At 48.7% G+C, this 15,529-nt stretch overlaps 1 protein-coding gene across 1 annotated transcript in view; it reads right to left on the bottom strand.

Annotated features, from left to right (window-relative positions):
* The window catches only part of FBXL18 (F-box and leucine rich repeat protein 18), a 23,759-nt gene extending 8,436 nt beyond the window's left edge, over positions 1 to 15,323 (bottom strand). The window contains exons 1-4 of the mRNA XM_019512993.1: positions 15,223 to 15,323; positions 14,243 to 14,443; positions 11,341 to 12,884; positions 8,985 to 9,203 (exon numbers count right to left, since the gene is read on the bottom strand). Coding sequence (XP_019368538.1) covers positions 8,985 to 9,203; positions 11,341 to 12,884; positions 14,243 to 14,443; positions 15,223 to 15,240 — 1,982 coding nt within the window. The 5' untranslated portion in view covers positions 15,241 to 15,323. The remainder of the gene's footprint in view (positions 1 to 8,984; positions 9,204 to 11,340; positions 12,885 to 14,242; positions 14,444 to 15,222) is intronic.
* Positions 15,324 to 15,529: the final 206 nt, after the last annotated feature.

A 15,529-nucleotide genomic window follows, 5' to 3' on the forward strand; every position in this document is an offset into this window, starting at 1 on the left:
ATATCCGAGGACTATAAGAGTCCTCTGCCGGAAGGCAATTTCACTCTTGCTCCACCTGTCCAGGTGAGCCAGATTAAGTGAGAAGTACTTAGTGCAGTAACAAGAAAAGACCCCAGGCACAGGGTGGAGATGGGAAGTGGGGAAGGGATTGAGTTAATGAGTTGCAGAATACCTGCCATAATCTTGAAGGCTCTTTCCTTAGTCCACACCTGGATGGACTTCAAAACTAGTTCCACCTCTGGAAGGGTGTAATGAAAGCCTGCAGGATAGATGGGGGGTGGGGGATGTGGATCGGGAGAGCCCAAAAGAGCTGCAGTTCTAGACATGAATCCCCGTCTTGTTCCAAGGGACACAAGCCAAAGACGCATTCACATGTTTCCTACAAGGATCTCCAAATGTTTAATTAATCAACAGGAAGTTTTGTATGCAGCTGACTATGTTGCAGTATGCATCTTTTACTTGGGGGTGATTGCTGGGATAACAAAAGGTGGATGTTTTTTGTAGTAGCCACTGGTCTGGTATGTGTAACCTCAAGCCAACAGAAGTCCAGTGGTTCATTTTACAAGCAGGTTTCTGAAGAGGCTGCATTTCCAGATGAGCTCGTGTATTTATGCTGGCTTCAGTAGTTGGCCACAGTCATCCATTGAGCTAACTGATGGGGAATGCACTTAAGGTTCATTTTGGCATCAGCAGAGGTATGACATGATGCTATGACTAGACCTACCAACCTGCAGGAGACCAAAGAAGAGGAATTGGACTTTGCTGCCTGCCCCACAACAGAATGTATGTGGACTGGGCCCAGCAAGAGCATTTTCAAGGCAACAGCTTGGTAAACAACCTACCCACTGATCTCATTTACTTCCAATTGGGACGTCAGGATCCAATGTGTAGGTCATGGAGAAAGCCAAAGGCAGGAAAAGTTGAGAGCACATCCGTATTTCAATCAGACTGCCTTGATTTTTTGTAGGACAAGAGAATCACTACGTGGAATTCATTACTTTAGGCAAATACACACGCGTGTGTTCTCAAGATGTACTTGAGAGGACTGGACCGGACGAGCCTGGAGATCTCAGGAGGAACTTTCAGGTGATGTAACCTTCCCACTTTACGCAAAGCTGGGACGGTCATCTAAAGATGGTAAATTTATAGAGGATGGGAGAGGTGTGTATTGGGAAAAAAAGCCACCAGGACTAGCACCCCCACTGGGAATAGACCCACAAATTCAGGATCTGGGTTGAGGGCAAGGGGAGAGAGAAGACCATATCTAGTTCCAGGGCTGCACCATCAAGGAGTTTTGGACCCCTCCGTGCAGAGGAAGGAGTTAGTTGCAGCAGAGAGCCAGAAGTGCCTCCATTTGGGAGCAGTGTGATTGAGCAGGTGCTGACTCCATTAAGAATGAATCCCATTCCCATGGCACAGACTTTCCTTCTCCACACCTTAGTGGACAAGCTGCACAAGCGTGGACTCTTCCACATTCACACTGCCCCTGGAGCTCTTGTCTAGAATGAACACTAACTAACCAAGAAAGGGGAACTCAGCATAGCTGCAATTCTGCCCTGTATAAATTCTTTCAGTTTTGTGCACTGCTCAGCCTCAGCCCAACCCACTGGGAATTCTGTTCTCATTGGAAGAGATACTTGCGTCTTGGATTTAAACGTGGTTGAAGGCGGATGCCAACATACAAGTCCTGGCTTAGGATGTTCCCATTGCTTAAATGTGGCATGGCAGAAGCTACAAAGAGCACCTGGAGCACTGGGGCATGCAGGATCTGCAGCCACAGATCAGAGCGGCGCAACCAAGGGTGATGAGCTGGAACGGCAGACGTGTCAGCTTTTGACATGACGTAGATGCACATCTTTCTTCTTTCCAACATAGTCAAACACATTCAAGAAGGTCACTTCCAGCACAGTGCATGGGCACTAGGAATCGCAAGCATGCTTCCCTCTTCCAATTTTCTCCAAAAGACACAACTTGTACAGAGCCCATGGGGACCAGAGAAATACCAGTGGAGGTTATTCCAAGGTGCCTTCTTCTGGGAGACTGAGTGCTCCACTGACATCTCCTTGAGGAGGGGTTATGAAGCTGCACTGAAGACACTATATAAAAGCAGACCAGGTCCCCACTGCTGCTCTTGCTCTGGACCCCTGTAGGACATGAGCAAATCAGCAGACTGCAGCTTCTCACCCCAGAGCACAAGAAGAACAGTGACTGAGATTCCTCAACACAACAAGCCTCCATTTTCAGGATACCTCTCAGCTGCGGTGCTTTTTCTAGCAGGGTCTCTTCATACCTTTGATGGCATCCTAGGGACCCCTGTTGCTTTCATCATTTTAGATTCCCTTTAAGAGTCCCTTTAAAGCCTCCAGCCTCAGACTGAGAAGTGTGGACAAGACTCTGGAAGTGCTGATACTTTTCCTAGGAAGGCAAGGATGGTCTGGTGTCTCGGCAACACAGGGCATGGGATGCGTCATCCTCACCCCATGAATGCAGGCAAGTGATATTCCTCAGTTTGGCCGATTCTTTGTTACTTCATGCGAGTACTATAAGGCCTAAATGAAGAGTACTTTGAGGCTCTGAAGGGTGAGCCACTGTGCCCGCTACGCTGCATGCAGAACAGCCAAGTGCACATGGCCAGCGGGAGATGAAGAGGGAAGAACAGCAGGAACGATGCCAAAGCACCCAGTCCATAGGTCTTAGAGAAGTGCTCTGCCAGAACAAGCCAAAACGCACTGGAAAGAGCCATTTCCTAACCGCCCCCAACAAGTGGAAAAGTTATTGCAATAATTGCTTAATTACGTTTATTTTTTATTTTGGAAACACATTAAAGCCATGGTTAATGCCTCAGCTCAGTCTCCTTCACGCCCACACCCATTTACACAAAAAGAAACCAAGGCAGAGATTCCAGCAGGACTTGGCAGCGGGGAAAGAGAAGATCATGCTGCGCAAGAGACGGAGATAGATTCACATTTGTGAGGAATGCGTCCAAATGAGGCTATCCTCCAGGAAGGACTCCCCACTGAGTTCCTACCACGGCACGCGTTCAAGTGGCGAGGAGGACGGGTTTGGGCAAGTCTCTGGAATGCGACTGAGAAGGGGATCGAGGAAATGTCCCCAAAAGAAAACTGTGAAAGTCCATCAGGAATATACCTACACACCAGATGGATCCTCATCTCACTTGTGACCAAGGCAGGTGGGACTAATGAAGGTTATCTCCCTGCTCCCAAAACACAGTTGGATTTCACCAAACACTTCAAACAGACCTTGGGTAAGCTCACAAGGATGCACTTTGTTATTTAGCCTGGGACAGGCTGATTCAAGAGTTTTTAAGAGCAGGAAATGAGACAGACAATGAAAGCTGGAACCAGACTCTGATGATTCACTACACCAGGCTAACGATATATTAAGCCCTCTGTAATCGGAGGCAGGGGCCGAGTCCACAACATGCTTAGGCTAGTGAAGTGGGATTGGTAGCTAACATGCCAACACTGGGTTTGCAGAGAAAGGCGATCTACAAGGAGATAGTTTTTCAAGGTCAGAAGGAAGGAGAGGAGGTGGGGGGGAGGCAATAAGCTGCAAGTGATAATACCAGCTTTTTGCAATGTCAGTGCAATTGTGACAGCCAGGTGGGCCGTGCAGAAGGGGGAGGGGAGGATTCGAAAGAATTCAAAGAGGATTTTGTACTAGCTTACAGCCCTCCAAATCGCCTCCCATCCCTGCCAGCTCCAGACCTCCAAGCCAGAGGTAATAGCCACAAGAAATCACTCAGAACTCAGGCCAGACTTTGAATTAAGGAAGAAGGATCCAGCAGGCCCCATCTGCACACTACGAAGCTGTTGACAAACCGGAGGTGCTTTCAGAGAAGGGGGACTCTAATGGTTAACGAGGTGGAGGGCCAGCTTCTGAGCAGAGCAACAACTACACAGCTATGGCTAGACTAAGTGACAGCTAAGGGCAGAGTTGGGGGAGGGGGAATTGGATAATCGTTTAGGGGTAGTTGCCATCACAAAGAAAAATAAAAAAAATTAGGATTAAATTAATCCTAATTAAACTGAAACACATTCATGGGAGCCGGTTGGAAAGCTATGACAGGAGTCGTTCCAAACAGGCAGCACGCCAACACCACCCTGCCCCAACAGGGATAGGAGTGGATAAGACAGTGCGTCTCTTCCCCCAATCTTCAGCTCTTGGATTTGCAAACAGGGAAGGGAGTGGTGTTGGGAGCAGCCAAATGGCAGCACTGGCTGATGCTAACTAAAGCTGTGAGCACATGAAGTGCTGTGCACAATCTCCACGGCCTCCCCCTGCAGATAATACAGGTTGGGAAAACGTGGACTTGTGCAAGGTCACACAGCAAGTTAGTACTAAAGCCAGGACTGAAAGCCAGGTGCACCTGGCCCCCAACCCTGTATTACGGCCCTGGGACCACCCTAGGGCCACTGTTGAGAATGCTTCTGTACAGCACTACTGCTGCCCAGCAGCTTTCAATACAAGTAGCAAGCATCAGGGAACTGCAACAAGCACATCCTAGAGACACAGATAACTGCCACACGGCATAGTCACCACCCTCCATCAAGTACCTCCTCACCACACTGCAGCTGCTGCTGGCACTCCAGCCCTGTGTCTCAATTTTGATCACGTTTCTATCCATCACAACTGAATTGCATTCCTTGACATTTTTTCCTTTACACAATAAGAATCTCTGGCGATTGCTCACCGATGGAGATTTGGGGCAGGGTGGTGTTGGCCGGTTTACTTTTTTGACCTGTTTCTACGGTGACTTTTCAGGGACTTCCCATAGATTTCCACTGTGTTGTACTGTTGTGTGCCTGAAATCACTGCTGCAATAGGCACTGTGTAAATACTTAAGCTTTTAGACTACTGCTAGTTACAAAGGAATAAACTTTTTTTTTTTAAAGAAAGAAAGAAAAAACCCTTAAGATTAATAAGATACTTGCCAAACATGTCATAACACAACCCTTTCTGCAATCTGTGCAAGCTCTATATGGTAAGGAGCTTCTCCCAGGCGTCTGTGAAGTATCATACCTACTAACAGTGCCATACAGGAGTATTATACAAGATTTCTGGCGATGGAAGGAACAAGGCACATAGAGAATCTGAATATTTAACAGGCAGTCAACAGGGACAGGGAATTGGATCTACTATGGACCACGGTGCCATCTAGTGGAAATTTATAAATAACATGCCATTTCCTTTCCAAAAAAAAGCTTGAAGCAAGCAATCCCTTAACAGGATAAGATTGTCTGGCAGTGCTGGTATTTGACAAATCAGCCACGGACAACTATTTTAAAAATTTCCAGAAACAGTCACTGAAACAAATCCTGCAGAGAAGGATTTAAGTTTCACCTCCTGACGAAAATATATTTGTTCCATAAAAGAATTGGTTTTGCTTGGATCTAAAAGCAGAGTTTGCTCTTCACTCACCAGCAATATTGACAGTATGTTTCTAGAATTAACACATGGAGCAGTTTGTGAGGGAACATCTATTTAAGTCAATTTAAACACCCATCTGGAGTGAAATATTTCAGTAGTGTATTTACGGCCTTATTAACATGCAAGTCAATAAAGGAAAATGTAGGTTTCTCATTAGCCTCGCTTGTTTCTTAGGTGCATCCCCCATGACTGCAGAATCAGAGCGCCTCACCTCCATTTCCTGTGGTCAGCCTGCCTGGGGACCCTCTAGGGGGTTGAGAAGTATCATCTTTAAACAGATGGGGGCATAGAAAGAACATCTGCGGCAGAGCTGAGAGTCCAACCTGGGTCCCCACATCCCAAACTAGTGCCATAAACAGCAGACGACCCCTCCCTTCCCGGGAGTGCACCGTGTGCTAGAAACTGCTACCTCCCCCCCACCCTCCCCAAAACACACAAATCTGTATTTGCCCACAGCTCCTCTGCAGCTCACGGGATGGTTTTACTTGCCGGTGAGAGCTGCAGAGCAGTCCTGTCATGCCTATGCCTTGCCACTGCAGCTAGTGCAGTCTGCACCAGAGGGATTTACCAGTTTAAATGCAAGAGCAACTTGCCTGAAAGCTGACGCTTGCAAAAGTTTGAAGGAGCTGCTGCAAATTCCCCTGCCTGCAGCCTCAGGAAGTTCACCACAGAGTTCAAGCCAAAGCTGGGCTACCTGGGCCCAGCCTCCAGCAGTGAAGAGACTAGCAGATAAAATAATGTCTCTTTCCGCAGCCAATACTGGTCTGGGCTCCCCTCTAGCCAGTCAGCTAGGGAGCTATGTTAAGAGTATCCCCATTTTATAGCTGAAGAGGAAGAACGTTCAAACACTTAACTGAGGCCTTCAGCCCAGTCTCTGGCCTCCCCTCCCTGGGCGCTCTCTGCCAAAGTGAGGGAATTTTCCAACTTCACAGCATGGCGCACATTTTAGCATCTCATGGACAATAATCCTCCTCTTCTGCCTCCAATGATAATCAACCAACAACCCCAGGGCAGGGAAGTTGCATAGGTCATATCAGGAAAGGTGTTAAAGGAAGCGCACAAATTCAACAGCTGAAATCAGAAAAGTGGCACTAACGGACTCCAGCTTGCCCTTCCCAGATCTTGGGTGCCTGCTACTTCTGTGGATCAATGCCGGGAGAGGGGTACTGTAGATCACGTTTTGACACACTCCCAACTCCACAGGCTGCAGCAAGAGCCCCTCTCCAAGTTTAATACTAAGCCATAACAGCTCTTCACTCCAAATCTTTAAAAAATGAGAAAAAAAAAATAAAGCTTGCTAGAGAGGTTGCCTCCTACATGCAAACAACCCTGGCCTGGCTCCTTCAACATGAGCAAAGTAATCTCCACAGCCAAGACAAGGAGTGCCTAATAGTGACTTAGGGCCCCACAGGGAGGGAAGCAAACAAAGATGCTCAGCTTGGACACTCCCCACTGCAAACCCACGCACTCTAGCCATCATATCAGCTTCTTCTGCATGCATGCGATAAATCATTCCAAGACAAAATTAGTGTTACTCTGGAACATGGGTGTTCTGCCTCGCATATTTGCTGCCCAAGCATTTCTTGTAATATCAGGACATTAGATTGAGGGGTACGTGACAAGCATGTCTCAGAAAGCTGCACTGCACAAACAAGCTCTCATCTAAGGGTTCAGCCATGAGCCAGCTAGCAGGAGAGCATTCCTTTTTCATGGGTTTTACTGCCTCTCTATCTATCCTTAGAGCAACAGATAAAATGCAGTCAAGAGAAAGTCAATTTCTGACCCTGTTTCAAGGCAAGCATGCACAAAGGGCAGGGATGAGATTGCAGGCAGTCATGTGGGTGAAAGGTTCACTGGTGTTGCGGCACTGCTTACACATCATTTTCTGTATTTCGCCCATTGTATTTTATTGCTAGAGACAGTTGCATGAGAACGGGACCTTTGTTGCTTAGGAGAGCATCTGCTCCTGCTCCTTCTCCTCCTCCTGAAGTCATAATCTTATGTGACATCAAAATCATTTCCAGAGCCACCAATTACAAAATCATAGAGGATTATGACTTCAGGTAGGGAATTAGCAACAGCAGCAGATGCTCTCCTTTAAAAAGGAACAAAACCCCAAAAGATCCTCTTTTCATATAAAAGTCCCTAATAATAAAAAGCAAAAGACAAAAAGATGACAGACAGAATGGTTTCAAAATATAAAACATTTTTCCACGTTTTTCCAGGAGAAAACAACTGGTCTTTGGAAGTTTGCTGGGTTTTAATTATTAAGAGATACAGAGCACATGAAAAAGGCAGGGGCATGGAAGAGAAAAACAGGAGGGAAAGATTTGTAAAAAGGGTGAGAAGTGCAGCACAGAAGAGTACTCAAAATTTAGCCAGAGCTGTAGTGACATCTTGAACAGGTCTGGGGAATGAGAGAAATGGATTGGGGAGAAAGTCATGGATCTCTCAAAAAAAAATCTCCACAGCACAGAGCCAAATTTGATCCCAGATGCTTTTACAAAACTGTAAAAACATATCTTTGACACATCACAGGGACTCCGATGACTCATTTACTCAGATGTTTCCAGCAACTACTATCCCGAAGGAGGAGGCAGGAATAAGCAGCCTTGTACATAGTTTGATAGGTAGCTAATACAGTCACAGGCTTCTCTGGATTTAATCCTAGGAAACAAGCCAAGTGGAATAAGTCAGTCTAAAGTGGACAAGGGGGCTGGAGCAATGCCTCAGCACAATATTAATGCTGTTGAATTTGAAATTTTTATTAGAGCCTAATAGAGGAGAGCAACAGTAGCTGACTGATGGCAGAGCAAAGGCCTGGTGGGGCAGAGTGGTGAGGAGGCAAACAAGAGACGCAGCAGAAAGTCTGCTGAATGGGAAATATTTTGCAAGGTGGTCACCACTCTGAGAAAGCTCCCAAACGCCAAGCTAAATTCAAAGCTATATTTTCCAATGCTCATGGCTCTCACACAAACGTTTCCCACCATGTGGGCTACAGAATGCTGCAATGGGCGAGGCCAGATGACTTTAAAAATGGCCAAAGATGCAAAGGCTACGCCAAAAAAATAACCCTTAGACAATTAGAAGGCTTTGAACAGCTCTATTGGGGAACTTTCAGTTAGCAACATTTACTTGTGATTAGAGGATGGTGAATGAATGTAGTCACTCATGGGAAAGGAGGAAAACCTCAAGGTCAAACATCCCCAGCACTTAAAATGCCGCCAGATGTTTTGTTGACATAAAGCTGTCACTTGATTTATGATGCAACTGTATAATCAAAGCTTTGAATCCATCACGTGGGAGGAGGGGAGGAGGTTTAAACACACATACAATACCTGGCAATGTCCCACTGATTGCCTCTTGCATTAGTAGGAGGCCAGTTTGAGCTCCAAGGAGTTACATTTCACCTACTAGCTTCTCAGGACACTAGGCAGGCATGAGTTCTCCAAGACTGTGACCATATGAACAAAGGAAGTGGAGGTAAACCTCAAAGGGCCCTGGTGCACCCCTCTGGTCTCCCCCGCTCTCACCTCCGCACAATCGACTGCTGAAGATTTTTGCAAGCCGTAAGTGATTCCCCCGTAAACATGTGGCACATGATGACCTCAAGGCAGCTGGCCATGAATGACATCACTGCGTCAGACTGCAGAGTCCCGTTCCGGGAGATGATACACAGCCGCTGGAGAGAAGAACAATGACTCAATGCCTGGAAGAACTGGGCATTAGCACTGAAGTATGGCTGCTCTAGCCTGCAGGGAAGACAAAAAACAAGCCAATGTACAGACCTGCAGATACAATGCTTTAAGCCACGAGGGGACGCAGCACTCACGGGAGGCTGCACATGGAGCAAAGATTTTGCTGGTTCAACCACGTGCTGCTCCCTAGGGCTTGTTCTGCAGCACAGACATGACATACAGGATAACTGGTGTTGGTACCACCTCACAAACCCAGGTGATGGGCCTAACTCAGTTCTCCTGCCTTTAGTGAGCTGTCAACCAATAAGCAGTTTGTGGGACAGCAATAGAGGCAGAGCCACACCCCAGCTGACTACCTGGCACCAGCTCAGTGGGCAGGTGGCCAGTCTGGAGCCCGACAAAGCTAGTCCCACCAGGGTGATGGTTTAGAGCAAGTACGAATGTTCTACAATGCTCACATGCCAACCAGCATCTCATGTCTCGTAGCTGGCAGGGTGAATACTTCCAAGCCCTCAAAGGCCAGAGCTGCTTCCCCCACCCCAGTGGATGCAGTATTCCCCCAGCCCTTTATTTTAATTACTTCATCCAGGGTAGAGAGTTGGCCTGGACTTAAGTAGTGGAATTAAGCAGGCTGCAGCAAAGGAACCAGTCCAGAAAGCAACATGTCGATTGGGAGATTCACACCAAACAGGACCAAAACCAGCATCCTGCCCTGTGTTCACCCTCTGCTGTCCATATCCAAGGTGGCAATGGCATTTGTGGCCACCAATCAGGTTCAGAAAGCTCTGGGTCTGGATTCCCATATGATGGAAACTAGCTCCACTGCCAAAGGAGAGTGTCACAAGGAAGATGTGGCAGCTCAGACCACATTTGTGACAGGACCTCAGCACAGCTGAAGTTCCATGCCCTGCTTCAGAGCCAGCTGCTGCGAGAAAGGTAATCCATTAGAGAGTAACAAGAAGCCAACCCCCAATGCAATCATCTGTCTGGGTTCCTCTAGTATGTCAGAAGATCTGAAGAGCATAATCCTATCTATTCCTAAGTTGTGCTTTATAGAGTCCCAGCCTACAACTGCCCATCAGGTAATGGCTGGCAGTAATGGTGCTAGTGGCAAGCCATTTTACTCAACAGTTACCCAGAAAGTCTCTCATCTAAGGTGAGCAATACCTGGCTGCCAGGGAAGATCTTGCTTCTCACTCAGTTTTACCCAGTTAAGAGTCACAGGGAGATCAGAACTTTGGCTGGGTTTTCATAGCTTGTTCACCCTACCATGAACAATTCCCCTACAGACTGGCTCCCACCCTTCTTGATTTCCTGGATCCACCTCTTCAGTGGACAGGGAAGTGGCAGGAACATGTGCTTGTAATACTCAGTTTTATTCACTAGGTGACAATGTTGCTTTGCAACATCACCTGAAATTAGTTTTGATGGCTGGAGAAAAAGAGTACTGGGGAAGTCAGCTAAAGGAAGGCAAATCTATTGGAACTTATTTAAATGCTAGGGTTTTTTTGGATGCGTAGCAGTTTCCCCAGACAAGCTTCTCAGAGGCCGTTAGGAAAATTCTCTCTCAAGAACACTCGTTTCCTGTGGCAATCCTTTTATATACAGCCTCCCCTACTACATCCTTCCAAACAGGCCCTCCTGAAGGCTGGAACCCCACAACTCAGATGTCTGGGTGCCATCCTCACTACAGGCCAAATCCAACTATTCCTAAAGATTACAAACAGTTCTTTGGAAAATGATTAGCTTCTGCAAAGCCGAGCTGCCCTCCTCCTGGCACTGCCCAGACTGCACCGCTCCATGGGGAGTACATGCCATCCAGGAAAGTCACCAACACAACCAGGTTGTATAAGCAATAATGGTTCTTGGCACCCAAGTGCCCTCTACAGGGCTCATACATTCTCTCGCAGCCATGTTTGTGGAGCTCCCATCATGTCACTTCTACTATTACTGTTCAATTACAGTAATGTCTCAGGGGAGAGATAAAAAGAGACCTCCAGAACAACACAGAACATTCCCACCCTCCACAATCCTGCTGCTCAGGAGAAACTTGAGTCTTAGCTTTCCCAGGGAGCTGCCTGCCTTCGGAGGGAAAGCTCCCATCTTGTAATTTCCCTGTGGGTTCCCTTAAATTATTACAAACGTCATTAGATACCCATGAACGCACTGAAGAGGATGTGCAGCCCCTCACCTGAGATCCCTTAAGTGCTTGCAGTACTTCAGCATGTCCATGAAGGCAGGCAGATAGACCACCTTCCCCATCATGCCCAAGTTGGCCAAGGAGAGCGTCCGCAGATGCTGGCACTGTGCTCCAATCCTAATGAGCCCAGACCCCGTGAGGATGTTGGGCAGCTGTGCTAAGGTGAGGTTTCGCAAATAGGTCAACTGGCTAATGGCAGCTACCTCTGTATCCCCCACATGCTGAGCCCGGCTGCAGGCAGGGAGCGAGTTCCGAATGGCCGGCTCATTACGGGGCATGGCAGAGGAGAAGTTGGACCCAACCAGTTCCAAGCTTTCCAAAAGCAGCAGGCTCTCCAGCAGAGTCCAAAACACCGAGCTCTGCGGCTTTGCATGGCCCTGCTCCACATTCCTGGGGTAAGTCTGCACCCCAACTCGGGCTTTCTTCCCAAACCCTTGGGGCAGCATATTAGTCACCGACTGCATGGGGGGTTTGTCTGCATTCGCAGCCCCACCTGTGATGGAGCACACTGGCAGTGCCAAAGACAGCAGGTGTTTCAGTCGTGCCAGGAGCTGGCACAAATGCTTGCCCAGGTTCTCTGAGCTGTGATGGTGAGCAGCAGAAAGGTTCAGGTGTCTCAGATTGCAGCAAGACACCACCAGACTTTCCAGGATGCTGCTGTCAATATCGTCTTCTGCTTTGCGGAAAAAGGAGTCCGGAGCCAGACAGTGAATGCAGCCGCTGAGATTCAGACTGGTCAAGCTTTTGAGGTCCTTCCCACCATTAATTACTTTCTGGACCAGATAACTACCAGAGAGGGTACAGCGGCTGAAACTGAAGTAGAAAGGGTTGTTGAACTTCACATGCTGTAGGAGGCTGAAGCCATTAAGCCAGGATTTGGGCAGCTGCAATGCATCTAGACAAACATTTCGAGCCATGGAGTCTAACAGGTTTTTGGTGGCTCCAGTCTCTGCAAAACTGCCAGGAGCAGAAATGAGGAAGACATGAAGGTTCTCTGGAGTCCTGTCACTTAACACTGCCAGGTACAGTCTCACCACCTCTTGATTGACATAGCCAGGGGCCAGCCTAGCGTAGAAGACACGGAGGTTCTGGTAATGGGGGACGTTGCTCTCACCCACCATCAGCTGGCCAGACAGAATAAACCCTTCTCGGGATCGGTCCAGGATCTCAAAATAGAGCAGCAGCTTCTCAAGGCTTGTGCAGCAGGGGACCACACCATATGAAGGTGTGTACAGGGTCTGCTTGAGCTCCAAGACCCGGCTGAGCGTGGCTTTGCATTCACTGCTCAGCTGGCTGGCATCAAAACCAGGGTTCACATCAATCGCCAGTGAGCGCAGGTTCTGGAGGACAGAGAGCATTTTGGAGAGGCGGAGGGAGGTCAAGTGGCACCCAGACAAGTTCAGTTTCACCAGGTTTTTGCAGCGTAGCACGTGGTCAATAGTGGAGCTGGGCAGCCAGTAACAACCAGCCATGTTCAGCTGGAGGATCTCCTTCCCAATCTCCTTCAGTAGCTGCTTTACTTTGTCCTTGCTCACCTGCATTCAAGCAAAACCAACCTCAGGAATATTCTAGTGCATGCTTAATTATACCTACTCATTTCTACCCCAGGCTCTCCCACCTCAGAACGGGGATAATGGCACTTGTCTCTACTAGAGTTTTCTGAGGCCTCTGGATGAACACAAACAGTACAGCCCTTTCTCTATAAGCCCTGCCTACTTGCCCCTGCTCAGATACTCAATAGACAGCAATTGGCAGTAGTAGGTGGCCTGGGAACAGCCTGAAGCAGACCTCCACACCAGAGACAAAGCATTAGCTCTGACGTATTACACTGTTATTACTGCTGGCAGTCTGCTTTACCCACCATGCTTTGGCTATAGAAGGTGATAATTCATTCAGCGTTCAGCTGGTCTGAGTCTGCGTCACTGATTCTGCGGCTGAAGTTAAAGGTGCTGGGTGACAGTGACCTCAGCAGAAGTGGAGGGTATTCACCATTCCTAAGCATGAACCTCCTCTCCCTGCATCAGGATGGTGCACCTATGCAAGGGCTTGGACTGATCAAGGAACAGCTACTACCACTTGGCAGATCATTTCAACAGACATACTGTGCGCCTTTCCCCCCTTGCCTACAGACAGAGTCAGCTGAAAAGCCAACTTCATCTGTAGGCTGTTCTTTGGCTTTATGACCTAGTTACAGCACTTGAGAAAATTTCTCACTAAGTGTCTGCTGTGATCTAGATCTGTGCGACAGCACCTCCTGTATATTTTCCTGTTTGGATAGGCCTTTTCATGAAGCAGAGGAAAAACTGTTTCACAGCAATGATCACAGGCAGGCAGAGGCAATCAAAGCTATGTTTTCGCTGCCAGTTTCCATCCCGTCACTGTCCTTTTTGTCTGTCACCTCCTGGTATTTTATAAGATCTAGGGTACCTTTTTGACCAGCTAAGCGCTCTGGTACACAGCTGATCAGTGATGATACAAAGTAGCCCTATTGCTATTTCTAATTAAGGATACAAAACACTGCTATCCATGAAGCCAAACAGAAAGCCAGTGTCATAACACTGCCTCTCTACACTACTTCCTGAACCACAGGACGCTAGATATCTACAGCAGCCTTACTCACCACCTTAGCTCTGAAAAGAAAGCTCACTTTCCTACCTCAGGGCCAGTGGGATAACACTATATTTATGCCTTCCAGTTCATAACTGGCAAAGTCAGTCTGTCTTCATACCATAGGGATGTTGCCCAGTCTGGCAAAGCGATAGAGTTCTCATGCCCTCCACAAACTGAGCACCAAGAGAGCTTCTCTTCCACCTGCTACTCCCCGGTCTGACCATCAAGAAAGCTTCCCCCACCTGCTACTCCCCAGTCTGACCATCAAGAAAGCTTCCCCCACCTGATAGTCCTTATGCAGCACCACAGCGTGGGTTAGACTCTTGTCAAGGCACAGTGTTGCAAGCTTCCTGCAGGCTCTCTTGACATTCAGGATGAGGTCTGTGCTAGGGACATAGCTTAGAATATGCAGAAGAATCTCGTCGGAGAACCCCATCAGGTCGATGACATGGCAGTCCTCCCCGCTCTCCTCGCCCAGGATCTCCTGAAAAGAAAAAGGAGCAACTTGACTTGGAAACACCTAGCGGAGTCAGAGAAGAGAGGGGACAGTCCCCTTTAGACCGGAAGAAGCAGGACTGAGCAGATACGGGACGGGATTACGGCTCCTCAGGCACCGAGCTGTGAGCTCCAGCTGTCTGCAGAGTTATGCTTCCCTCTAGATCAGCAGTTTCCAAATTGTGGTACGCAGATAACCTGTCAGTGACACGTGTTAACAGATTTATTATCCTTTCTTTATGTGACAGAAATTTGCTGGTGGTACCTATGGTTGGATCGTTTTAAATCGGTGCCGTGCAATCCACCAGAGTTCAGAAACCGCTGTCCAAGATTGCGTGCTGCCTCTCCTCCTTGTCAGCACCCAGCCCCCGCTCGCCAAATTCAACCCGCAAGTTTCGACTTAAAAATAAGGGGAAAACTCTTTACATCCACTCAGCTCTTGCCGTTCATTGCTCAAGAGCTCACCACCGCCTCCTCGGGGTCTCCCAACACACGCTTGCGAAAGCAAATCCTCCCCCACTTCAAAAAGAGCCTCCCCTCACCTGCACACCCCCCGCCCCAGAGACTGCAACCTCCTGCGCAGCCTCTCACCTGGCCATTGATTTCTAAGGGCCAAGATTTCACCCGCTCTCGATTATATCTTCAACAGAGCTTTTGTCTACCCCAGCCGACCCGGGGCAGGCCCCCCTCTTCCCCGCCCCCACCCCTGGGGCAGGCCCCTGGTCTGAGGGGTGGAACCGACCCGGGGGTGCCGGGGCCCCGCATTACCTCCCTGAGGCGGGACATGGCCCCCGCGGCCGCGCTCCGAGGCCGCTTGAACCAGCCGCGTCCCCAGCCGCGCTCCCAGCCGGCTCAGGGCCAACACCGCGTTTCCGGCGCTCCTCTGACCTCACTTCCGGCGCCATCTTGAGGGAGGTGCGTGGCAGCCATGTTGGGAGGGGCACACACGCTCCTCAACGGGCGGCGCCATCTTCGGAGAGGCACACGCGCCCTGGACGGGCGGCGCCATGTTGGGTGTGGCAGGGGAGCTCCACTGCCCACAGCCAGCTGCAGCGTAGCGGGGACAGCCCCTGCT

This window comes from Gavialis gangeticus, unplaced genomic scaffold (assembly GCF_001723915.1).
Source record: "Gavialis gangeticus isolate Ggan-Ray unplaced genomic scaffold, GavGan_comp1, whole genome shotgun sequence".
In the NCBI taxonomy this organism is placed as follows: domain Eukaryota; kingdom Metazoa; phylum Chordata; order Crocodylia; family Gavialidae; genus Gavialis; species Gavialis gangeticus.